The sequence below is a fragment of the Eptatretus burgeri genome, chromosome 14 (genome assembly GCF_056783735.1).
Source record: "Eptatretus burgeri isolate ZD-2024b chromosome 14, Ebu_testis_v1, whole genome shotgun sequence".
Lineage (NCBI taxonomy): Eukaryota > Metazoa > Chordata > Myxini > Myxiniformes > Myxinidae > Eptatretus > Eptatretus burgeri.
Genome location: NC_140974.1, coordinates 8993474 through 9019063, shown reverse-complemented (window position 1 = coordinate 9019063; position 25590 = coordinate 8993474). Strand labels below are relative to the sequence as shown.

Sequence of the window (25590 nt, the reverse complement as noted above, 5' to 3'; positions counted from 1 at the left end):
TTCCATGGATACCAGCAGATCTCCGCTGTAGCTTTTCTTCTGACTCGACAAATCAAGGAGTTCCTTGATGATCCCACTGATTTCATCCACATTCACCGTCTTCTTTCCTTTAATCGTTTGCCTGACAATCTTAACACATGGAACATGTATTCGCGATAAGTATTTTGCTCAATTTTAGGACCAGGAAAGCTATAAACGACGGTTTTTAAATTATAATTTAGAAATCACATAGATGTATAATTTTGAGGGAATGTACATTTGTTTGACAATCAAATGAAATTCCAACCAATAAAACCACTTTCAAATATGCGACGTGAGAATCAAGAGGAAGTGAACTCGACGCTCAAACACTGACAACGACTCCATCCGAACATTATGGAGTTTTTCACTTTTCATCCATTACTAAAAGAAGTGTGTGTGTGTGTGTGTGTGTGTGTGTGAGTGTGTGTGTGTGTGTGTGTGTGTGTGTGTGTGTGTGTGTGTGTGTGTGTGTGTGTGTGTGTGTGTGTGTGAAACTTCATTCTAAAGGGTTCCGATTTACTTTGTTGTAAAATTAATAATCGATTTACTGGGTGGGAAACCTAATAATCGATTTACTTCATTGTAAAACTAATAATCGATTTACTTGGTTGAAAAACTAATAATCAATTTAATGGTTGTAAAACTAATAATCGATTTACTTCATTGTAAAACTAATAATCGATTTACTTGGTTGAAAAACTAATAATCAATTTAATGGTTGTAAAACTAATAATCAATTTACTTGGTTGGAAACCTAATAATCGATTTACTTGGATGGAAACCTAATAGTCGATTAACTTGGTTGTAAAACTAATAATCAATTTACTTGGTTGGAAACCTAATAATCGATTTACTTGGATGGAAACCTAATAGTCGATTAACTTGGTTGTAAAACTAATAATCGATTTAACTGGTTGTAAAACTGATAATCGATTTACTTGGTTGTAAAACTAATAATCGATATACTTGGTTAGAAACCTAATAATAGATTAACTTGGTTGTAAAACTAATAATCGATTTAATTGGTTAGAAACCTAATAACAGATTAATTTGGTAAGAAAGCAAATAATCAATTTACTTGGATAGAAACCTAATAATCGATTTACTTGGTTGGAAACCTAATAATCGATTTACTTGGTTGAAAAAACTAATAACCGATTTACTTGGTTGGAAAACGAATAATCGATTTAACTGGTTGTAAAACTAATAATCGATTTACTTGGTTGTAAAAATAATAATCGATTGACTTGGTTGTAAAACTAATAATCGATTTACTTGGTTGTAAAACTAATAATCGATTTACTTGGTTGTAAAAATAATAATCGATTTACTTGGTTGTAAAACTAATAATCGATTTACTTGGTTGTAAAACTAATAATCGATTTACTTGGTTGTAAAACTAATAATCGATTTACTTGGTTGTAAAACTAATAATCGATTTACTTGGTTGTAAAACTAATAATCGATTTACTTGGTTGTAAAACTGATAATCGATTTACTTGTTTGGAAACCTAATAATCAATTTACTTGGTTGGAAACCTAATAATCTATTTACTTTGTTGTAAAACTAATAATCGATTTACTTGGTTGTAAAACTAATAATCGATTTACTTGGTTGTAAAACTAATAATCGATTTACTTGGTTGTAAAACTAATAATCGATTTACTTGTTTGGAAACCTAATAATCGATTTACTTGGTTGTAAAACTAACAATCGATTTAACTGGTTGTAAAACTAATAATCGATTTACTTGGTTGTAAAACTAATAATCGATTTAACTGGTTGTAAAACTAATAATAGATTTACTTGGTTGTAAAACTAATAATCGATTTACTTGGTTGTAAAACTAATAATCGATTTACTTGAAACAAAAATTTGTGTCCATTTGATCATAAAGGTGTCTGTTTGAAAAGCCCATCTTTCTTGTTTTGAGGAAGACGAAGTGGGACAGCGAGCTTTCAGCAGCGGTTCCAATGGTAACATTTCTTATTCTACAATTCAGCAGGAAACCTTCAGAACGACATGGGAGAAACACACAAACAAAAACAACCACAGCCATGACAACAATAAAGTAATTATGATAAAATTACGATAAGCCAATAATAAAATTAGGTGTTATAAAAGATCCTTTTTCACGTGTTTCACTTCATTTTACATCTTTATTACACACAGATAGATATGTAATATGTTTGTGAAGTACATCATGCTGCCTTTTGATGAAACCCATCAACAAAGCGAAGGGTAAGCATGCTTAGTCCCTTATGCAAAACAACAACATAACTTGGGGTGAACTATTTACTCCACACACACGGTGAGATGGGGTCAGGGATGGGGGGAGGGAGGGCTGGGGTGAACTATTTACTACATACGCACGGTGAGATGGGATAAGGGATGGGGGTTGGCTGAAATTGAGAACAATAATAGGGAAGAGAAAGGGTCTGAAGCATGTGGGGAGGGAGATGTGCATGTCATAATTCTGCCATCTTTGGGTAAGTAATAAATACACGGCTCCCTTTGTAGTAAATGTAAAATTTTCATTAATCTCAGAGAATGCAACTACGTCTTTATGTAAGAAATGCAGCATGCTTGCTTTGTACTGCCAATCACAGCTGACATGGCTGCGCCCACTCATGTGCTCGTATTTCACACTGTAAGGGAACTATGAAGCATGTCTGCGCACTCAATGGCTTCTGCTGCGCATGGCAGTAGATATAGATGCTAGTTGCATTGGGAGGGGGTGGGATGGAATGAAAATATAGCAATGAAAGGATAGTATACCAAGTACAGCGGGATACAGTCATGGCAGGGTTCAATTACGTGTGGTGCAAAATGTCAGCAATCCTCACATTTACAGCTTTTACGCTGCATTTTCACAAATAACCAAATGACATCGGAAATCAAATAACGATCAGACTTGGTCATTTTCATTTACAAAATTTGAGCCCAATATCTCTTCAATTTTGTTATTAATAATCCACTTTCGATAACGATGTTTCTAGCACGATAATAATGAATATAAAAGTTTTAATATAAGGGTGGTGAATGTACCAGAGGTAATTCTGACATGCTTCAAGAGGCTCAACAGTATATTCATCCCACACAGGATTTTGTATTTTTGGTGAAGCACCTCCACACAATGACCTGCCATTTGCAAAGCACTGTGGATTCGATGAGTGCTTTCGACTTGCAGTACGTGGTCCAAAAGTGATACGAATGGGATACCCACCCACAATAGCCAAAGAAACGCCAACATTTATTTACTTTTCAAGACATATGTGTGTATATATATATATATATATATATATATATATATATATATATATATATATATATATATATATATATATATAATGAGTAAAAAAACATTCATATTTGAATGCATTTTGTAATGAGATAAACACATCATTTTACGATCTTAAGCATATTGGACTGTAATGAGTATGTTGTTCTTTCAACATTTTGAGCATCCCCATGTACATGTTGTTTATCCGACTCCACTTGGAATTATTTAAATTATTACTGCAAGGAGATTGTAAAAGCACGTTCAAGGCAATTGTAGTTCAAACCTTCATCGACCACTATAAGACAGACACAGAGTAGGTGGAAATCCTTTTATCATCTCATCACAAAAAAAGAGATGCTGACATGCTGGGAATGCAGTGGCTGTTGTCTGATGCAAGTCCTTTGTGTTAGTTACCATCTGCATTGACTTCTTCTTCTTCCATATTTTAACCCAACACAAATCTGCAGGGGAGCATCATTGGCTGAGGACATGATTGTACTGCTGATGCAATGCCATCTGTAGGTTAGGTGAAGAATTGTAATTTGGTCAGGGTGCCAGCAAAAGCTCACGTACTCTTCACAAAGGACACAGTGGGTTCTTTAACATTCATCAATGAATGCCAGTAGACAGGACACCCAGTTTAACGTCCATCCAAGGGATGGCACACACATTGATGAATTACTCTGCCTGTGAAACACCAGGATGAGAGTTTATAGTTGGGTGGGGATTCGAACCCAAGCTACACAGCTTAGAGACAAGCGTGCATACCTCTAAGCCATCCTGCCAGCCCTTTGCATAAACGGACATGTCCCAACAGGTAGTTGAAGCAATAAGTAGCTGTTTTCTGCAGCAATTAATAGAGGGTGACACTGTAACCTCCCGTCTGCAAGCAATGGGTTAAGGCTACCTTGTGTTAAAAATATTAATTCATAAAATGAAGCACACACTTCAGCAAATGATGATTCATGTGACTCACCGACTGTATGAGTCGCCTGTAGTTGTGTGAAATGCAACGGGCAAAGCTGGGTTTCTGCCAGTATGGAGTGGAAGATGAATCGAGTGAGCAAGGCCTGGTTATAATACCTACCAGTACAGGTGCACACAAAGGGACACAATTTCAAACAATTTCACAGCAAAACTCAAGTTCCTTGACCCCACTTTGCACCAAGGGTCTCTTGTTTCAGTAAATAGGAGCAGCACAAAAATAAAATTCCATCCCACTCGACAACAATAATTGGCAATTCGGATGTGCATTTTAAAATTTCACGAAAGCTCTCCCCTGGGCAAAAATTCACCTGTTGCATTTGATGGGCAGCGGTTTATTGCGGATTTCCCGACGCTCGTCTTCTTCCATGTAAGTCCTTGCAACGTTTCCTCTTTGCAGAACCCATGAAGAGCTGTGAAGGTTGATGTCATTTCATTAACTCGTTTTCAGAATGTCTTTCTCATAAACAAGCTTCAAACAATGCGGGAGAAAGGGAGGTGGGGATCAGTTTTGTGAAAAAAAGAATAAAGAAGAAGTATTTGCTCAGGTGCCACGATATTATCAGAGGGATTTACCTGGGCAATTTTGATCTTTGCATCTTCTTATTGCTTCCGTAAATTCTGCAATTGGATAAATAATTAATATGCATTGTCAAGACGCACCCGAAGAACCTACAGCAGAGTCTCACTCTAACGAACAGATACATTCCACGGACTGGCCTTATCGTGAGAATTTGTTACGCTGTGACTGCACTAAAAAGTCCCTGAGCATTTAGAATAGGGTAAGCACTATCATACTGCTGCACCACTAAACTCGACCATTATTTCACAGCATATGTCAAAGAAAGCAGCTCAAGGTACCAAATTTACAGTGCTTCCAATTACAAAAAAAAGTCTCAACTGGGACAAATTTTTTTTGGGCCTTTTCAGTACGACATCCAACATGACATTTTACAATGTGGAATAAAAGCAAGTCGTGATGTAAACTGAGATGAAGTGTGAAATGTTTCACACAAAGGCTCATCCGATAAAGGCAAGGCGTTTAATCGCAGCTCAACACACGAATTTCATGGAGGCGGCCATCTTACTCCTTCTTCTCCCTGACCCACCCATTCCGGAGCCAAACAGCATTCCCGATATGGGGCGTCTGCGAGTTGCTGGAAATAACAATATGCAGCACTCCTCCCCTTTTGAAGCTGAAACATGAATATCTCACGTATGCCTAAATGCCATCAGGACATAAGGTCCACCAGTGAATAACACTCACCTTTTGCGAAGAACCATGGAGGATATTGAGCACAACCCCAACATCCAAAATCTTCTGCCACTGAAAATATTCAACTATTGCTCGTGTCAAAAATTCACAAATCACAGTCACTTTTTTTCCTTTTTTATTTTCCTTTATTTTTAACCACAAATACCTTACAGTATCCTTGTGGTTTGCTTTCCACACGAATAATTCCCAAAAATTGTGAACAGTAAAACCGAATGTTCATTGAAAGTTCATTCCAAGTTTACTCTGAAATGCATACTGTTCACAAGTCCAGTCGATTATGATGCCTAATCGGGCGAGAAGAGCGACGGAGCACACTCTCTTCCGATTGTGCCACGGGAGGTGGTGGTTCACTCCTCCCCACAGCAGCGGCTTCCTGATAAGGTTGTTTGCGAGAGCCTTCCTCTGGAATGTTGCCTTCCGGAATCATATTTGCAGACCCTTCTGGTGTGTTAGCTACGATGGATGGTTCTGATGGTCAGGTTGATATGCCACCGGTTAAATAAGAGGTTGACAGTCTCACGATCCACATGTCTCCTCACATTCCGGCCATCCAAGAGTTTCACAATAACGGATGACCCAAATTTCTCCACATCAGTCCCTCCAAACCAGCAATTACCACTTCCGAAATTAAGCACATACATCCAATCTCCCACATCAAAAAGTTTATCCTTATTGGGTCTGTCATGCCAAGACTTCTGCAGATCTTTGCAGACTCATCTGGCTGTAAGAGGTCCAGGTGCTTACCATCAAATGCTCCGCTGGTGCCCTTCCCGCGGTTGAGTGGGGTGTTACGCGGTATTTGAAAAGGAATCAGGCTACTTTTGACTCTATGCTACCCTACTTGAGCTCTGTAATACCCTCCTTGAATGATTACACTGAACGTTCAGCCATCCCATTGGACCCTGGATGGTACGGTGCTGAGGTCAGGTGGGAGATTCCATTGCCATCCGCAAACTTTTGAAATTCTGTACTGGTGAATGGCGGGCCATTATCTGACACGAGAGTCGTGGGTATTCCATGCTTTGCAAATGTGGTCCTTGGTTTGTTGATGGTTGCCTTGGATCTGGTTGTCATGAGGTACACGTCTATCAACTTAGAATAGGCATCATTAATGACCAAGACCATTTTGCCCAAAAATGGTCTGGCAAAGTCAATGTAAATATGCTCCCAATGTTTGTGGGGCCATTCACAAAGATGCATTGGTGATGATGCAGGCAACCTTGCAATCACCTGACAAGAGTTTCAGTTGCAAACTGTACCCTCGTATCTAAATTGAGATTCGGCCACCAAATATAGTTCTGTGCAAACGTCTTCATTCGCACAATTCCTGGGTGTGCCTCATGGAGTATTTTCAGGACTGTCGTTCTCCCTAATGGGGACACTATGACCCTACTACCCCACAATATCACATCATCTTGAACACAGTTCAGATTTGCAGTGATATGCCTGGAGCTTTTAATCAGGCCAAACATTGGTTATGCTGTGGCGCACACGTGACAATACGGTCATGATCAGTCCACTGATGATCTCTTCAGCTGTTACTGATGAAGAATCGAGGAATTCCATGAGGAGCACAGAATCTTCCGGAATGTGTACAAATTTGGGGCCGTCTCATAGAGGCAAGCAGATCAAGGCATCGGGATTCCGCAAATCCTTGCCTGGCTTGTACGTGAATGTGTAGTCATAAGCTGCCAGAATTATTGCTCAATGTTGTATCCTTGAAGAAGCGAATACAGGAACTCCCTTTGGTAGCACTGAATGAGGTCTGCAGTGGCTTGTGGTCATTGGTGATTTCAAAATACAGACCAAAAACGTACGAGTGGAATATCTCTCCCCAAAAATCCACTGCCAGGCCCTCTTTCTCAAACTAGGAGTATTTTTTTCTCAGCTGATGCCAGGCTGCGTGAACCAAAAATGATGGGTGTATGTTTCTTCCGGTATACGATGAGACAATACTGCTCCAACGCCGGATGGTGAGGCATCACATGTGAGTAGTTTACATGTATTGGTATCATAATTAACGAGAATGTTGGAAGAACTTAACAGTTGTTTTGAAGCCTTGAAGGAATCATCTTGCTCTGGTCTCCATTTCCAAGTGGCCTATTTTGTTAGCATAGCATGGAGTGGTGAAAGTGCTGTTCACAGGTGAGGTAGAAACCACCCATGGTAATTCAAGAACCCCAGGTAGGACTTCAGTTCTGAAATATTCCTGGGAACTGGAGCTGTCAACACTGTTCAGACCTTGCCAACTACAGGGTACAGCTCCTCTGCATCGATTTTGCAGTCCAGATACTCCACCTTCGAAGGTGGCTTCGAACATACAGTTGCTCTCTTCATCAAAGACTCTATTATTCACCCTTCAGGCACTGGCCTCACTCCCCCACACCCCCCAGGAATACCTCTGGCTACGGCTTCCCCTCTGCTTACACCTCTTGTTTACCTGTCTTGCACCATCCACCAAAAAGCAATGACTCCATTTACATCTTGCTCTCCGAAGACATGGATGAACTTCTACCCACTCATCCCAACTCTCTTCCTCATATGTGGCGACTTCAATTGTCATCATGCCAGTTGGTTGGGTGTGGGTACCTCTCTCACCTGCCATGGCACTTCAGCAAAAGACTTCTGTGACTCATTGGGACTGACTCAATCGGCCAATTTCCCGAACCGGGTCTCAACCAACGGTACTCTCTTCTAGATCTGATTTTGACCAATTTTCCAGAAAATATATGTATATTCTTCCTCCACTCCAATCGGTTCATCTGACCACATGCTTGTCAAAGTAGATATCTCTCTGGCTGTTTTTAGAGAACCACGTCAGTGCCGTCAAGTCTGGCATTTCACTCAGGCCGACAGGCAGGGACTTCAAGCAGCCATCAAACTTCGAGACTGGTCTCCCATCTCTACTTCCTCCAACATCAACTGCTCTTACCCAGTCACACCCAGTTGTTCCTGAACTCTGCGTCCATTTCTCGTGACAAGATGGAGAGCTTGCTGTCAAACCTCGACTGGAATTCTGCAACCGGTCCAGACGGCATCAATTCACGTGTCCTAAAAACCTGCTCCTCTGCACTTGCTCACCCTCTCTCTGTTCTATTCACCCTCTCATTTGCTCAAGGTCATCTGCCATCTGCTTGGAAATCAGCAAACATTCCCACTCTGCATAAAAAGGTGCAAAAACAGATCCCTGCAACTACAGACCAATCAGCCTTCTCCCAATCATCAGCAAGGTTATGGAATCCACCATTGCTTCAGACATTAAATCCTCCCTCTTCTCCAATGGCTTAATTTCTGATCATCAATTTGGATTCAGACCAGCTCACTCCACCCTGGATATGTTGCTTCTGCTCTCTCAACAATGGACAGAGATCCTCATTGTCAGACATTAAATCAGAGCCATCTCCCTCGACATATCGTGGGCTTTCGATATGGTCTGGCACCCTGCCCTGCTCACCAAAGTCTCTTCCCTCAGATTGGCAAGCAGCAGCTTCTTCGCTCTCTGCAGATATGGATAAAATCATAAGTTGGTCCAACATGTGGAACATGTCTTTCAATACTGACAAATCTCACACTCTCACTAAGTCTCTCTGAAAGCACCGTCTGGAACACTCCTCCCCCCCCCTCATCTACTTCATCAACAATCCTCTTAAAGAAGTCCTTTCATTCAAAGTTCTGGGTTTCACGATCTGCCTTGATCTTTCCTGGAAAAGCCACATTTCCAACTTGGCCTCCAAAGTCAGTCCCCGACTGGGAATCCTCCATCACGTAACGTCCTTCCTCGGCCCACCTGAGCTTGTGACCACATACAAAGCTTTTGTCCACAGCCTGATGGAGTACTGCTCTCCCTTCTGGGCTGGTGCTCCTGCCTCTCACCTTTCTCGGCTTCACGCTGTGGAAACCAAGGTATTGAGGATTATTGCTATCTCCCACGATGATGCTGAGTCTTTGGGCCTCTCACTCTCTCACATTGTTAGTTCAGGTCAGACTAGATCTGTGACTTGCTACCGGTACCATGTAAAGCTGTACCAATCTGTTTCATGGTCGAGTTGTGGGTGACAAAACCGTCTCCCCCACCAAGTTTCTTGGTGAGGAGGGTGGATGATATGGACACCCAGCAGTATGAACAACAAAACCCGTCAAAGGGCGGAGGAGCTCCTTGTGAGCCAACGGCCATCTTCATCTCGTGCCCAACTGTGTCTGCGGACGTCCTCCTGCAATTGGGTTACTTCTTATTAGGAGGTTGGTGGCAGGATTTGCACTCCGGCTACCGTAAAACCCTTCATGCCACAAAACATTCCAAAAGCATTAAAAAAAAAATCTGAAAACCCACTCCGGGGGAGTACCTCCTGTGCAGCTTCCCTTCGCAAGGCAGCTCACCAGATGACGGGATTGGGGAAAAGCCTTTGGGACCCAAAATCTTTGATGATAGGAGGGAAACCACAGGGTAACATTTCCGGGTCAGATTGCGGTAGAGTGTGTTGGGGTGGTGCTGAGGTGTCGTTCAGCAGATTGCAGTCTCCTTGGGATAACCTGAGGCGGTCCCTTCGGGTGGGTACCTGGAATGTCTTCTCCCTAAGAGAGGATGAGCACCTGTCTCTGTTATCATCTGAGCTCAAGCGTTTGGACATCGGTATTGCAGCACTCACTGAGGGTCGGAGACAGGATTGCGGCGAGATAATGGCGGGTGGTTACACATACTATTGGTTTGTTCGCTCTGATGGTTACCATGCCCAAGAAGTTGCTGCAGCTGTTTCCAATAAGCTAACTCCTTTGATAATTGAGAGCCAGTTTCTTGGTGAGCGTATTACGAGAGAGTCAACGAGCCAGTCAATGAGCGTATTACGAGACGAAGGATTCGTCACTCCTTGGGTGTCATTTCCCTGGTCTCTGTTTATGCTCCGACTGAGGCGAGTGATCTCACCATGAAGGATGCATTCTACGCCATGCTCGAGTCTGTGGTTCATCATTTCCCCAGGTGAGATACTCTTCTAGTCTTGGGGGATTTCAATGCATCGACTGGAACTGATAGGGATGGTTATGAGACGTGTGTTGGTCCCCATGGGTCTGAAACTATGAACCAGAAGAGCACTAAGTTCCTTTACTTTGCAAGAAGTCATGGACTTATTGTGGTTGGTTCATGGTTCGATCGCCCACAGGCTCATTGTTGGACTTGGTACTCCAATGCTGGTGGTGTGGCAAAGGTGACTGACCATATGCTCGTTGATGGTCGCTGGATGATGACCAGAGCTGCAGGGTCTGCCAGAGTGCTCAGTTCCTCAATACTGACCATCGGATTGTTGTAGCAACTCTTAGGTTTCACCTTAAATCCAGGAGAATGGTACCATCCCAGCCTTGGCAGGATGTTGGCAATCTCAAGAATGAATGGGTCATGGAGGAGTTTGCGAACAGGCCGAGTGGAGATTTGGAGGATCCTGAAGAGTTGTGGAGTGCCTTCAAAGCCACAGTCGTTGATCTTACCGGTGGATATCTTGGAACTCACCGAAGGGTGAAGAAGAATTTTGTCTCTGAAGGGACACTGGATACCATTGACCAGAGTTGAAGGGCCAGGCTGAATGGCAGAGATGAGCTGTTCAGAGAGTTGAGGCATAAAACTGTACGTGTGCTCAGGGTGGACAAGGAGGCCTATGTGCGAGGAATCTGTGAGCGGGTAGCGCATCACCTGTGGACAAGTGATTCGCGTCCTGCTTTCAGGGGAATTCGTGCATTGCATTCATCCAAGCCCATCCCTCGGTGTACTGCAGGTAGAGCAGAGCATGGTCGGCTCTTGACAGAGGAGTCCTAAGTGAAGGCCCACTGGACCGGTTACTTTGAGCGGTTGTACCAGGCTGATTCACCAGCTGTCGAGTTGGACGTCAGGGGTGTTACAATCACTGTTGCTGACCCTCCAAGTAACTGTGGTCCACCTTCGTTTGTGGAAACACAGGCTGCGGTAAACCGGGTGAAATGGGGTAAAGCTCCAGGGATCTGTGGCATCTATGCTGAACTTCTCAAGGCTGGTGGAAATGCTGAACTCGTGTCATTGCATGCAGTTCTGTGATCTTCCTGAAACACAGTCATCATCCCAACTGACTGGAAGAGGGGCCTTTTTGTCCCTCTCTGGAAAGGGAAGGGTGATCGCCAAGACTGCAACAACTACCGAGGGGCGACACTGCTCTCAGTGCCGGGCAAGGTCTTTGCTCGGATAATTCTTGATATGGTCCGCCACCATCTGCTTGAGCACCAGCATCCAGAGCAGTCAGGCTTTCCACCAAAGAGGTCAATGAATGACCGTATCCTTGCTCTTTGGGTCCTCACCAAATGCATTCGAGAGTTTCAGCAGGGGCTGCTTGCAGCCTGTGTTGATCTCTGTAAAGCGTTTGATTCAGTGAATCAGGATGCCTTCTGGAGGATTCTTGGTCTTCGTGGGGTACCACCAAAACTGATCGATCTGATGTCTTAACTATACTCTGGTACTGAGAGTGCTGTGAGATGTGGTGGTACCATCTCTGTCTTATTTCCAGTTGTTAGTGGAGTTTGTCAGGGGTGTGTACTGGCCCCCACTCTTTTCAGTGCTTGTATGCACTGGGTTATGGGGAGGATTTCAGAGAGATCAAGCTCCATTTCATCATTTTGGAATGTCAAGATCTCTGACCTTGATTTTGCAGAAGAAGCAGTCATGTTTGCGGAGGCTCAATATATCCTTTTGGGGGCCTTGAGGTGCTGAATGAGGAGTCAGAGCTGCTGGGATTATAGGTCCTGGGTCAAAACTAAGATCCAGGCTGTCAATGACATCTTGGATGCTGCTGTCTTGTCTGTACCCGTTTGTGGTGAGGATGTTGAGGTCTCAGAGAGATTCACTTACCGTAGCAGTGATATTCATGTCTCTGCTGGTTGTGAGCCAGAGGTCAACATACGAATGGGTTGGGCCTGGGGGAGTCATGGATTCACTGGACCATGGGGTGTGGCGCTGTCGGTACCTGTGCGGGAGGACGAAAGTCCAAGTCTTCAGGTCCTTAGTGCATTCAGTCTTGCTCTACTGATGTGAGACTTATACTCTGACAAGGGATCTGAGATGGAGACAATTTCTTTGTTACCAAGTCTCGTCGGACAATCCGAAGAGTTCTATCACTGCTCAGACTTTGTGTGAAACGAGCGGTTGCTGAGAGAGACTCAAATGAGATTTGTTACCTGCATAGTCCATGAGCGTCAGCTGTGGCTGTATGGACATGTTGCTCGTTTTCTTGACGCTGATCCTGCTCACCAGATTCTCTCAGCAAGGGAGTCTCGTGAGTGGAGGAGGCCAATGGGCTGACCACGTGCCTCGTGATTGTGGCAGGTTGATCGGAATCTCAAGGAGATGGGGATGGGCCAGGCATCTGTCTGGATGATGGCCAGACAGAGGCCCCTGGAGTACTGATGGAAGGTGGACGCAGCAACGCGCTGCTCTGGCGCATGCTCCCACACCTGACCTTACTTGAGTCTCACCACAGGCAGGTCGGTGGTGTTTCTGTCTTCTACCGTCTTCTCTCTGGCCTCGCCACCCCCCCCCCCCAACCCCCCTGCTCTGACTACAATATGTCCCTCCCATATTTCTGTAGGCCTCTCAAGGTCTGCCAGCAACGCCCTTCTGGTAAAATCACCAAAATCAAGAATCACTGCACACCTTCACTCTTTTATTCCTCTTTTTTCACGCCTTTGGAACAAACTCCCACACTCTCTTCAATCCCACTTTTCCCTCCAGGTCTTCAAAACAGCTGTTAACCACCATCTCTTATCTTCCCCCATTCAAAACCACAATCTTTTCTACCCCCGATAGTCCACCCCAAACCCAGATCCTTCAAATTCCTTTCTTTCATTCCTGAAAGTCCCTGTCATGTAAGGACCTGAAAGTCCTTGTAGTGTCCATCTTGTTTACGCAATGTTCCCCAGCCCATCCCTCTCCGTTCCACAGATCTCCTCGTGTCTCTGTTCCACACAGTTTTTTCCTTCCCTCTCCCGCCCCTCTTGTCTCCTGCAACCCTTGTTGTATGTTCTGTGTGTTAGCTCTCATACGAGCCTCGACATTGTGTTCAAAACAAACAAGCATGTAAGAACATAACAACAAAATGGCGTCCAACATGACAGCTTGCCCATCATGCATGACTCTCAGAATAAAACTCAACAACGTTAAAACGTGTTATTTATTTAAATACTGGAGCAAATCCTGCTTTTAATAATTTCATAAGGAAAAATAGAAAACAGTTCTCTGACAAACTACATCCACTTCGATTTCCATACGCAACCACCTCAACAGAGACCTATGCTGAGACGATGTAATATTGAAAGGCACGGGGTCGGTTTGGAGTCAAGGGGTGATGGAGGATTTACCCTCGATCCGCAAACATGTTCATAACGATCAAGACTGATAAAGATGCCGGATTATATTACTAAATTACCAAATAGAGAGATCTCTAAACCACCAATTGGACTTCTTCCTTTCCTTTATTAGCCAGGTGAGCATAATAATGACTGACGTGATTACAATTACTCTTAATTACAATGATTACAATGATAATCCGCTCCTGCATGGCCCCATCTTCGCTTGGACCTCGGGTGAACACCCCACCCGACCTCCTCCCCTCCCTTAATCCTTCCCTGGAGATTCACAATTCTGAGATAGAAGGTTCCACACTTTGGCTCAGCAGTATGTTTTTATGATTAAAAAGATTCACTCGTAAGCCACGAGATCTATGTGCAGTACTTACACAGATGAGAAGAATCCATTTTTGGGAATGCCAGATGGGGTAAACTTACTGGCAACCAAAACACCTCGCTTTGGCTGTCTGGATGAAAGAGATTCCTCTGAGGGATTGAAAGTTGCTGGCTCTGCCCCTCGAGTGGTCAACAATTATTTAATTACTCACAATAATTGCTCAACTGATCACGTTTTTAAATATGGCCTTGCCACTCATTAAAATGATACGTTACAAGGCGGTTATGCCATAAATGGTCCACAAAAGTGCTGTTTGTTCAATATCTATTTACCAAGTGTTAATTACACATTGAGACGATTGTGTACACACGTTATGTTGTGGTTTACCCTTCATGGAGTTGAAATGAAAGAAGAATGTCCAAAATCACTTCAAAGTACCAGATTGCTCTATTGAAAATTAATTATATTCATGTAAAAAAATTGATAAATTGCATTCATTATAAATAGTTACTCCCAAATGTTACATCTAACGACCGAGTTAACTCTTCTGAGCAAAATAAGCAACCAAAATGACAATATACTCGCTTTCGAGCCGTCTAGTCTGGGTTTGATTACACACCCGACCATAAACTGTCGGATTGGTAACTTGCAGGCCAAGCAGGGTATCAGTGAGTTTGTCTTCTTTCAGAGATGAGCTTAAACTGGCTGTACTGTCTGCTAGATTTTTTCTGTTGGACATTAAACATTCCACTGTGGTACCTTCCGAAAGCATTTGGTCATTGTGTGCCGGTACACTGCGGCTCAATCACCGGTGCTGACCTTGTTCAAAATTCTTGCCACGAATGGGAAGCGACTACCAAACCACCCATTCTAATGCCTCCATAGAGTATGCTTCAGCAGCACTGATGCTCTGGAAGAGAATATCACCATTGGATAGATGGACGAATCAGTTATTTCCGTACTTTTTCCTTCAATCAGTCAATTCTGCAATTCCTTTGGAAGTACGGAGTTTTTAATTACATCCAGACATCATGTTTCGCACGACTGTCACAGGTTAAGAATTATGCACCCCATTTAACCTCTTTATCTTTACTCCTTTGTGGTCTACTTAGTGTCCCTCCAGTGCTCTATTTCCACTGTATTTGATGAAATGTCCTTTCCTTGGATGTCACTACTGCAAGCCTTACACATCTTTCACAGTGCTGAGGAAGGCGATTAAAGTTAATTTGCCTCAAGCCTTACCGGTGCAGGCAGCATTGCTACATGGCCGTTCTTCAGCCCAGGGCCCACGGCAGTCTGATCCACCAAAAGCAGGGCCGTGGCAGTCACGCGTTCTCTGCTGTGTGCCATTCCCACAGGTCACTGAGCAAAGGCTCCAGCTGGTCCACTTAGACCAGTGACCATCAACTGGGTGGGGCAGGGAGACGGAATGCGGCAGCAGTGGAAAGACACAGCAGAATACATCAAACATAGTATTGATCTTCAACAGAAAGAAAATTAGGAGGAACGCATCATTATACGGTACCCATCACTGCAACAAGCATATCCACAAACAGTGCCACCATCAACATATCACGATTGGATAGATGGATGTAAAATATTACATTCCCATGTTGTGGAATTCCCTGCACACTGTATTATGAATTCTCATGGTGTTATGATATCGTTGCTGTTCTGCAAAACCGCATGCCTCGAAGGCAATGGCACCCAACATACAGTGATCCCCAGGCAGTTATTTTGTTCGTCTCCGTGCAGTCAGACCATCCCCTCAGGTCTGGTGGGTTAACGGGACGAAGTGTGTTGCGTGGGTCTTATAGCTCGGTCTAATTATATCTCTATCTTTCATTCAATCCTGATTTCCATTTCAACCCTTTCCTTTTATCCATGATACAAATCAAATCCAATCAAGCAAGCAAGCAAGCAAACACACACACACACACACACACACAATATGAATACCAGCACCAAGCAGCCACCTGTAAAATACTCACAACAAGAACAAAGACACTGCACGGTGTGTGCATGGCGCACCCTTTCATTCAAAACTGTGCACCAATTTACGATGGAATCTCACCTTGCTCACCCTTCGCTCACCAAAAACTCACCACCTTGACCACCAACATCTCCTGCACATGGGAAAGATTATCCCATGCATATCTCTGCATCAATACAATTTGCCACCAAACAGAGGCGATGCGGGGACAAGTCAAGCACGTTAACAGCACCAACCGCATCTCACCGGGGATGTCCCGAATGGGCACGCAGGACCGACACAACCCTTGTCCAGTCACCAGAACACGGCAGGATGGGCGGCGGGGGATGGGGGTCGTGGGGGAGGGGGGGTGGCAGGTTTGGGCCCGGACCGCCGTGGCCCAATAGGGAAGCGCAATTCCAGTCAGCGCATCGCTTGGGGTCGTCATCCCACCCTTTGCTCGGGGATTATAAAAAGTGGATCGCGAAGCCGTCTGCCCTCTTTTTCGCTTGCCAGCTTTGCCCTCATCTTCGCCTGTTTGCCTCGCCCTCTCCTTCACCTCTCTGCTTTGTCTTCTTCTTCACCGCTCCTCATTGTTTGTCCTTCGCTGCATCTACACTCGGGGCACATGTGCGACAGACATTCTTCTGGGACCAGTGCAGATCACACGTTTCCACAAGCCCCAGCAAAGTGATTAAGCAGGAGATAACGCGGCGACTCTTGTGGTGGGAACACTCAAGCAGAGCGTCCCATGGAGGTATACACTTCACTCACAGACCTATGCATGATTAGGCTAGGAACCTTTTACCTCACCCATCTTCTCTCCTCTCTCTTTCTCTCTTTCCACCTCTCTATCCCATCCCCTTTGGACACACAAAAGAGCATCCATTACAGATTCACAATCACAGTTTCCTCTGGCATGACACCACCCTGCCCCCCCACCCCCATATTGCAACACACCACACGTCCAACTCCGCTCATCTGCTCTCTTTCTTTCTGGCTATTTGAACAAGGTGTACTGAGGGCGTGTGCCCCGGAAATTAGATAATGTGAGCGTAAGGTAACCGGTATTCTTTCGACGGAGGACCCGAAGTCACGTGGTCGTGTTATTGGCGTTAACGGTCGATTAGCAAACCACCACGTCATGGAGTCATCCATGTGCGATGGCCTGCAATTCTGGAGAGTCTGGTGGGAACGCGAGGTAGCTTCCCCCACTCATGGTCTTCTTGCACCCGATTCCGGGTCCGCAACAATATAAAATGCCACATTCCCATGTTGTGGAATTTCCTGCACACTGTATTATGAATTTTCATGGTGTTACAATACAAGATGTCATATTGCCATGTTTTGAAATTGCACTGCGCTCGTGATTTTGGATGTTCGTGCGGCTGAGCTGTAAAATGTCACGCTGCTGTGGGTGGAATTGCACTGTCTGGTATTGTGGATTTTCCCAGTGCGGTGCTTTGGAATTCCATGCGCTGAATTGTGGATTTTCACGGGGCTGTGAAGTGAAAGGAAACAGCACCGTGCTGTGGAGTTGCACTGTGCTGTATTGTGGATTTTTTCATGGGGCTGTGATGCCACAGTGCTGCGTTGTGGAATTGCACCTTGTGGTATATCCTCCCAGCAGCAGCATGGAAGCATTCGAGCAGAACGAACCCAAAAGATCCAACCATTAATAAAATGCCAATTTAGTTTCTGTTGTGAGCAGCACGTTTCACAATTAATTTCCTGCTCCCAGAGGTCTAACCAAATAAATTCATGTCAGGTGTGCTGTTAATTCAATATAGCACCAACCTGTTCTGGAAGGAACATCACACCGGTGGTGATTAAAGAAGGCACATCCCTGCAGATGCCGGTTCATTCTTATATTACACAATCGGAGTGCCTGAACTATGCAGAAAAGAAAAATGAAGTTTGCCATATGTTTATGATACAAATCTGTTTCATACTATTTGTTACTCTATCAAAGACTACGCCGTCTTTCAGAGGTTGTTACGCTGGCTGCCTTTAGAGCTCTCACTCACTTGTTGATATCGCAGACCCCACAATTCCTTTTTGAAGAGTTATTTGACCGATAGATGTCAGTATTTTGACCCAGATAAATATTTATGCCTTGACTGCCACTAACAAGGTGATGCAAGCATACTCAGACCCCTCTGCCATCATCCGGCTCACACCCAAATTGCATGAGGATGGTTCAAATTTGACCTGAACTTTTGTTTAGAAAAGACAGAGTAACGCATTCTGATTCTGATGTTCCATACTTCTATCACAGAGTGTCAGTGCTGCCGAAGCAATTTCTTGAGAAGAGCGACACTGGGTGGTTTGCATTTGCCTACCCAGCAGTAGTTATGACAGGAATTTGGAATTTGGTCAGGGTGCCGGTGATAGCTCGCGGACTCTTCGCAAAGGACACCGTGGGATGTTTAACTTCCACCAACAAATTCCGGCAGACTGGACACCCAGTTTAACGTCCATGTTTTTTTTCTTGTGCAGCCTGTGGCTGCTTGGCTGCATCTTTTTCTGGGGGCATGACTGTGCTGCTGATGCAATGCCCCTGTTACCAGCACGGTCATACTTCAGAAGGATGACAGCCTGAGTCAACCCCACCTGTTGTTAATTCAGCATTCCGATAGGGGCTTGAACTCAAGACCCTTGGATCTTAAGCCAGCCACCTTAACCGTTAAGCCAACACCAGGCCTACCCTGCCTGTAAAGGCGGGCCAAGATTCAAACCCAGGCTACACAGCTGAGAGGCGAGTGTGTGTACCTCCAGGTCATCCTGACAACCCGAGTAATGCACAGAGATGAGTAATTCTTCATGGAATTTGCCTTTAGTAGAGTTGCTCACCAACACCCCTAACCACGAGTTTCCCGTTTTAATGCACATGCTGATAATCAAGGTGGTGGCAAGTGGGATAACAGAGGGTGGAGCGACGTACAATTGTGAAATTTCTCGGTAATGAAAACATCAAGCTTGTCGAGACGCACAGACGACACTGCACAGCATGGTGATTATTCCCCTTCAAAGGAATCCATATTAAAGAGCAGCTCGGGGCCCAAGAAGCTTGAAATGAAGAATGAAATCCTGCTCTGGCAGGTATGAAAGAATTGTAAACTGAAGGTCAATGTACAAAAGCTTTCTGCTGATGGTTCATGAGAGTCCAAAGCTGTAGAATACCTTGGAATATAACATAATTGTTTTTCTAAGAATAGGCAAGGTTAGGTATACAATTACAAACAAAAGTACAGGTCAAATGTTAAGCACTCATCTATATAAGACTAAAACTTTCATCTTGTATATATGTATGTATGTATGTATGTATGTTCCCAAAATAAAGCCAAAACGGTACACGATAGTGAAAAATTTTTAGAGCCACCTTACTCACCATTATCCTGCGGTGTGCAGTATCAAGTTTCGTTCAAATCGGGCAACGAAAAAAATTATTAAAAAAAATCAATTCCCGATTCAGTCAAGTAATCTTCAGGAGAATTTGATCAATGCAAACAACCTCAGCGGTATAGTTCGCTTGAGCTATCTTTTTTTTCTTGAAATGATTTTTTTTTCCATCAACCGCTGTCAAAACAGGAACCCAATAGGTTCATGAGTCATCTTGTAACTATTAAAGAGCTCCTTATACACCTCTGTTCGGTACTCTATCTGATAAGGATGGATCACCTTGGATACTACAAACCACTGGATCTGTCAATATAAATCTCAATGTAACAATAACTTTATGAGTGAATGAATCGAGCCCTTAGTCCATTAATACGAAATGAGATATTAGAGAGAAGTCCTGGGGAGGAACTGTGAGGAATATGGCTACCCTGTGAAATTCAGACCTTAATGCTATCCTAAGAGAGTGACCTTTGTCTACGGCCTGGAATATTCAACCGGTTAATTAGAGATGCACAGTTTGTTAATATTTTTTTCTCAACAAATCAAATTCGGAGACAAGCTATTCATTAGAACAACCATCATAGCTTTGATGACCGTTGCTGAATATCCCTTGCGGTCTATGTGCCCGAACTTGCGTTTGAGAATCAATGGAATACCGGGAAAAAGGATGGGGGGAGGGGGGGGGAAACAAAGGTCCTCTTGGTATTCCAATTTGTGAGATGCCTTTGCAAATGGTAATGAGGCAAAAACTCAAGTGATTTGAGGCCCAATCTTATGCAGGCCCAGTAGACTGGAAGAGAGCTTGCAACAGCAAATCAAGGCATTTGAAGCAATTGACACAAGTAGATTGTCTTTGCAGGTAACCCTGTGCACATTACGGGGGATTTCCCTTTGATGCGATCCATGCCCTGGGTTTTGGATTTATTCGTTATGTGCACATCAAAAAGACAAGATGGTTACACGAGAAGATCTGTGCGGTTGAGCAAGCGAGACGAGAGGATCGAAGAGCCAGCTGGCACATGGTGTTTGCCTTAACGAAAGGCTCAGAATGTGACGTCATGTCAACCAAATCCAATTAATTTTCAAACTCGGGATGAAGTGGTAATCACCAATATTCTTTTCCATGACCAAACATTCTGCTGTGCAGGAGCTTCCGAGGCAGGGTGCATCAAGAAAGTATAAATGATGATGCTGATTGGATGGCTCATTGTTTTATGAAAATATAAGTCCCATTAACGTCTGTAACATTAATGGAGGTTAATCTTATTTTCAAAACTCCAATCATCTCGAAACGAGATCCATAATTACAAGGATGCTTCCATATCAACCAGTACCGTAGTACACCATCGTTGAAATGCTGCAAGCTGACTCCATGGTACTTTTACCTTCGCCAATGAAGGGTGGACGACATAACGGCGGTGGATTGAGGTTATGTATTCACCCCGGCTTGTCCGTCTGTCTGTGAGCACGATATCTCAAAAGGTTACAGACGGATTCGGAGGAAACTTGGTGGAAAGGTTGGATGTGTTCCAAGGGTGAATTGATTAGATTTTGTTGAAGATCTGGATCCAGATAGTAGCATTTTTTAAAGTGATTCTTCACCATTGAGAAATCGGGCCAAAAACGACATGTAGCATGATATCTCAAAAAGTTAGAGACGGATTCAGACGAAACTTGGTCGATGAGTTGATTACGTGACAAGGACAAGCTGATTCGATTTTGGTTCAGGTCTAAATACAGATCCGGCCAATCATTAGGATACAAAAAAACGTAAACTGTTCAGCCTGGCGGAGGTATGCGCTCTACCAAATGCCATTCAAGTTGTAACAAGCAACAGCAATATATTTCACTTGTGTCGTGTGGTTTGAGACACAAACATACTTTGATACACTGTTGTATTTTGTCATTTACGTGGGGTAATTTACGTAATGGTCAGTGCATAACGAATGCTACTTCTTTAACCACCCTGGTTATTACTACATTCTTGTGGGGTCAGCCAGGGAAAGTTCTTGTGACAATTCTTGCAAGCACCGACTAGCCTGGCCTAGTGTTCAAATGAAGCTGATTTGGGGAGCAGTTTTTGTAATTTGTTCAAGGTGTCGGCGGTAACTTGCCTTGCCCACTGAAGAACATTTAATCAATTATAATATATGATGGTATTAATTAATTATGGTTTCACCAATAGTGAGTAAGACAATCCTGAGCTTTTGAAAACCCTGATCACAGTAGTATATATTCTCTAAGCTAATGAAAACGTGGGATTATATAACATACACTGCTTATAATGCTAAGAGATGGGACATCGGGCTTAATATCCGTCAGAGATGGTGTGCCATGTGATGCAACGTCTGGCCTGCGAAGCAGAAATCTGACAGTTTATCGTCTGGTCGAGAATGGAACCCAGACTTGACATCCCAGAGGTAAGTGCACTACTTCTGTAACATCTTGTCGGCCAAATTTGGCCGGTGCACAATTACTATCCAATTCATTCCAAACAACTTATGTTGTTCTATCATTCACCATGGTACCAGACTACTGCTACACTATTGTATGATATTTAAGGTGTTTCCAAAAAGTGCAATATATATACTTAACGGCCTCTAAGTTTTGGCAATAATGCTTGGGCATGCCTGATACACCTCTGGGCAGAAAGAATGGCCTTGAGGTATGCACAAACGCCTCCATTTCGTCCAGCCTGGGTTTGAATCCCGATCCAGCTATAAGCTGTCATCCTGGTGTTTTAGAGGCTGAGTGAGAGTGATTCATTAATGTGTGTGCTCTCCCTTGGATGGATGTTGAACTGGGTGTCCCATCTGTTGGCATTAGTTGGTGGACGTTAAAGATCCCACGGTGTCCTTAGCTAAGAGTAGGCGAGTTAACACCGGCATCATCACCACATTACAAATTCCTGCAATGACTTCCTGAGTTGGAGTAGAAACCTGACCAGGATTGTTGTTTAGTAACCGCTTTGGCAGTGCAAACACTCTGCTTAGGACATGGTACATGATGAAGATGACAATGACGATAAACTTCCAATTAAAGTAAAGTCTGTCTAACAAAGAGGATTTTTTTTTTTGGCGAAATCACAAAAAAAAAAAATCGCATCCCTGCATCACCTGACTGTTTCTTTGATAAATATTTTTCAAAGCCACAAATGACATTGTCCAGAACGTCAAGTGTCCAGCGTTACATTTTCAAACAGCGTTGGACAGACACAGGCCATTCAAATTAGAAGTACGTACATAGCAAACATGAAGTGATTGGATGGCCAATGACAAACATGGATACTGAAACAAAACAATAAAGTTCACCTCCATTAGCTGTTGATATTAACATGCTTCGGTGAATTCCATATAATCTGGCAACATTAAAGAGCGATTATATCAGTGACCTAAGAAATACTTGTAATAGAGACATTAATCGTTGATAAAACAGATAGACAGGGTCTGAGTTAACGTACTAATCTCAGCAATTAGCCGGCACTTGCACTATAATAATCACGGGGTGCTCATGAGTCCTAATGAATGAACAGAGAATGATTCGTCCGTCAGCAAGAAATGTGACCTTCAGTGATTTGAAAATTTTTGGTTTTCAAGGTGCAAAGAAATTTTGGTTTCTTTTTCTTGGAGAAACCCTGCAATAAAACAACAATATAATCAATCCACTACTGCGAGTTCTTTATTGGCTCCCACGATTTCCACTGTGTTGCGCGGTCAGCCGAGGAAAGTTTTTCGTCTCAAGTCTTTCACGAACTCGCCGGTCAGGCATCACATTCGACTGAAGTCGATTTTGGCAGGAATTTGTAATTTGTTCAGCGTCCCAGAGATATCTCGCCTATTCTCGATTAACGTCCATCTGAGGGTGCAGTACTTTGTGATGCAATGCCCCACTCATGAATCTGACAGTTTGAAGTGGGATCAGGAATCAAACCAAGCTTGACAGCTCAAAGGTCAGTGTCGTACCTTGGCACCATCTTGTGGGGCAGTAAAATAATAAAATGTAGGACTACAACAGCACTTGGTAGAGCGTAAACCTCTGCCAGGCTGAACAGTTTACGTTTTGTCTCATAGGCCAGGTCCGCATCCGGACCTGAACCGAAATCGAATCGGCTTGTTATTGTCACCGAACCAACTTATCCACCTAGTTTTGTCATAACTCATCCACAACTTTTGAAATATCGTGCTATACATCGTTTTTGGCCCCATCTCTCAATAGTGAAGAATTACTTAAAAATGAAAAGTTTCCTTATCCGGATCTTGATCATCACTAAAATCGAATCGATTCATTCTTGTCAAATGCCCAAACAGTCCACAAAATTTTGTCCGAATCTGCCATAGACTTTTTGAGATATTATGCTTAAAGAGCAGGTTTTGGGTCGCTGATGACTTCGCGTGATTTGAAGGTTGTAATCACATTAATAATCTTTGGGCAATTATTTTGTTATATTTGAAACTCAACATATGCTAAAATTAACTTTTGAATCAAAACTTTTGTCAGTGATCGAAAAACAGATTGGAAGTTACCGAAGATGCTATGACGTCACGTTCTCCGAAAACTTCGTGAACATTCGGAAACAGCGTGTGAGCAATGGCGAGATGCGAATCAGAGAGTAATTTCAGCAGCGATGAAATTGAGTGTTTGCATTCCGATATTGCCGAGGACGAGTCGGAGAATGATGGGAATTTATGGGAAACCCTGAGCCATTAAATTTGAGCCACTTGCAAGTGCCAGAAAATGTCCTATTTCGTGTACAAGTGGCAGGACTGACTGCCCAGCAGTTCACACTGACAGACTCCAGACAGATTGGTTTGTAGATTTTCATTTTCATGTTCGATGCATAAAATAATGTAAAGTTTGATTCGTCTGTGACTTGACATCATAATTTTTAACCCTCTAGTCACTCAAGAGTCAGAAATAGAATGAATCAATAATGAACCCAAATATATTATACACCGTAGCCTTGGCACTGAAGTCTTTCTGACAGCTGAGCTTGCCCCCAGCAAAAGTGAACAGTTACAACAAACCCCAACTTCCAAGAGACTTGTTGTGGCATATAAATACCAAAACATGTTTAGCCTCATTGGGAAATACTCCACCAAACTTAGGAAAAAAAGTGGAAAATTGATCAACGTTTTACAATTGAAATGAAATAGCCCAATTTGCTGATGCTGTTAAAAAAAGTAATTTAATCAACAATAAGTTGATTTGTTGAGAAATTTTTGTTCATGATGTTCATGATCATGCCACGTACGAGGCATGATGTACAAATATCCAAATAACTTTGTTCTACAATAATTCAAAATAAAAAAGGATAATATAGACAGTTGCAAGCTCAAAAAAAGCGAAAAAAACAGCCCGCTCAACTGGACACTTCTTCAATGAGCGAGTGAGCGTCCGCTTTGTTTTGGAGAACGTGACGTCACCATCCATATATGGGCACGCGGCTGTTTTTTTCAACAGCCTCGAGAAATAACAACTTCGGAGTTAAATTTCATTAATTTTCCCAATAGAGTTAGGCAACCACAATAGTTTGCATCGAACTATTTAATGCGTATATAATCAATAATATTGATAAATTTTCCAGAACATGTTTGGTGACCCGCAACCTGCTCTTTTATATGGATTTTGTCCAAATCTCTCAATGTTGAAGAAATACTTGGAAAATTTGAGTATCTGGATCCAGATCTTCACCAAAATCTAATCAATTCGTCCTTGTTGCACAACCAACCTGTCCACAAAATTTAGGCTGAATCTGTCCACAACATGATGAGATATCCTGCTCACAGACAAATAGACAGACAGACAGACAGACAGACAAACAGACAGGGGTGATAACATAATCACTGTCCACCTTCGGTGGTGGAGGAAATAATGATACTGTATGTTGGAGTGAAATAGAATTTCTGATGCATAGAGAGCACTTGTAGGAGAATGCGTGATAAATGAGACATAAGAAACC

General features: G+C 43.2%; 1 protein-coding gene across 2 annotated transcripts in view; it reads right to left on the bottom strand.

The window, feature by feature from the left end:
- LOC147012619 (adhesion G protein-coupled receptor B3-like) overlaps positions 1-25590 on the bottom strand; it is a 242602-nt gene that overhangs the window by 68241 nt on the left and 148771 nt on the right. For both annotated transcript variants that reach the window (XM_085853642.1, XM_085853641.1), the window contains exons 7-11: positions 15500-15664; positions 4866-4910; positions 4601-4702; positions 4282-4388; positions 1-129 (exon numbers count right to left, since the gene is read on the bottom strand). The exon at positions 1-129 is cut by the window's left edge and continues 66 nt beyond it. In XM_085853642.1, the coding sequence (XP_085709768.1) occupies positions 1-129; positions 4282-4388; positions 4601-4702; positions 4866-4910; positions 15500-15664 (548 nt within the window). The remainder of the gene's footprint in view (positions 130-4281; positions 4389-4600; positions 4703-4865; positions 4911-15499; positions 15665-25590) is intronic.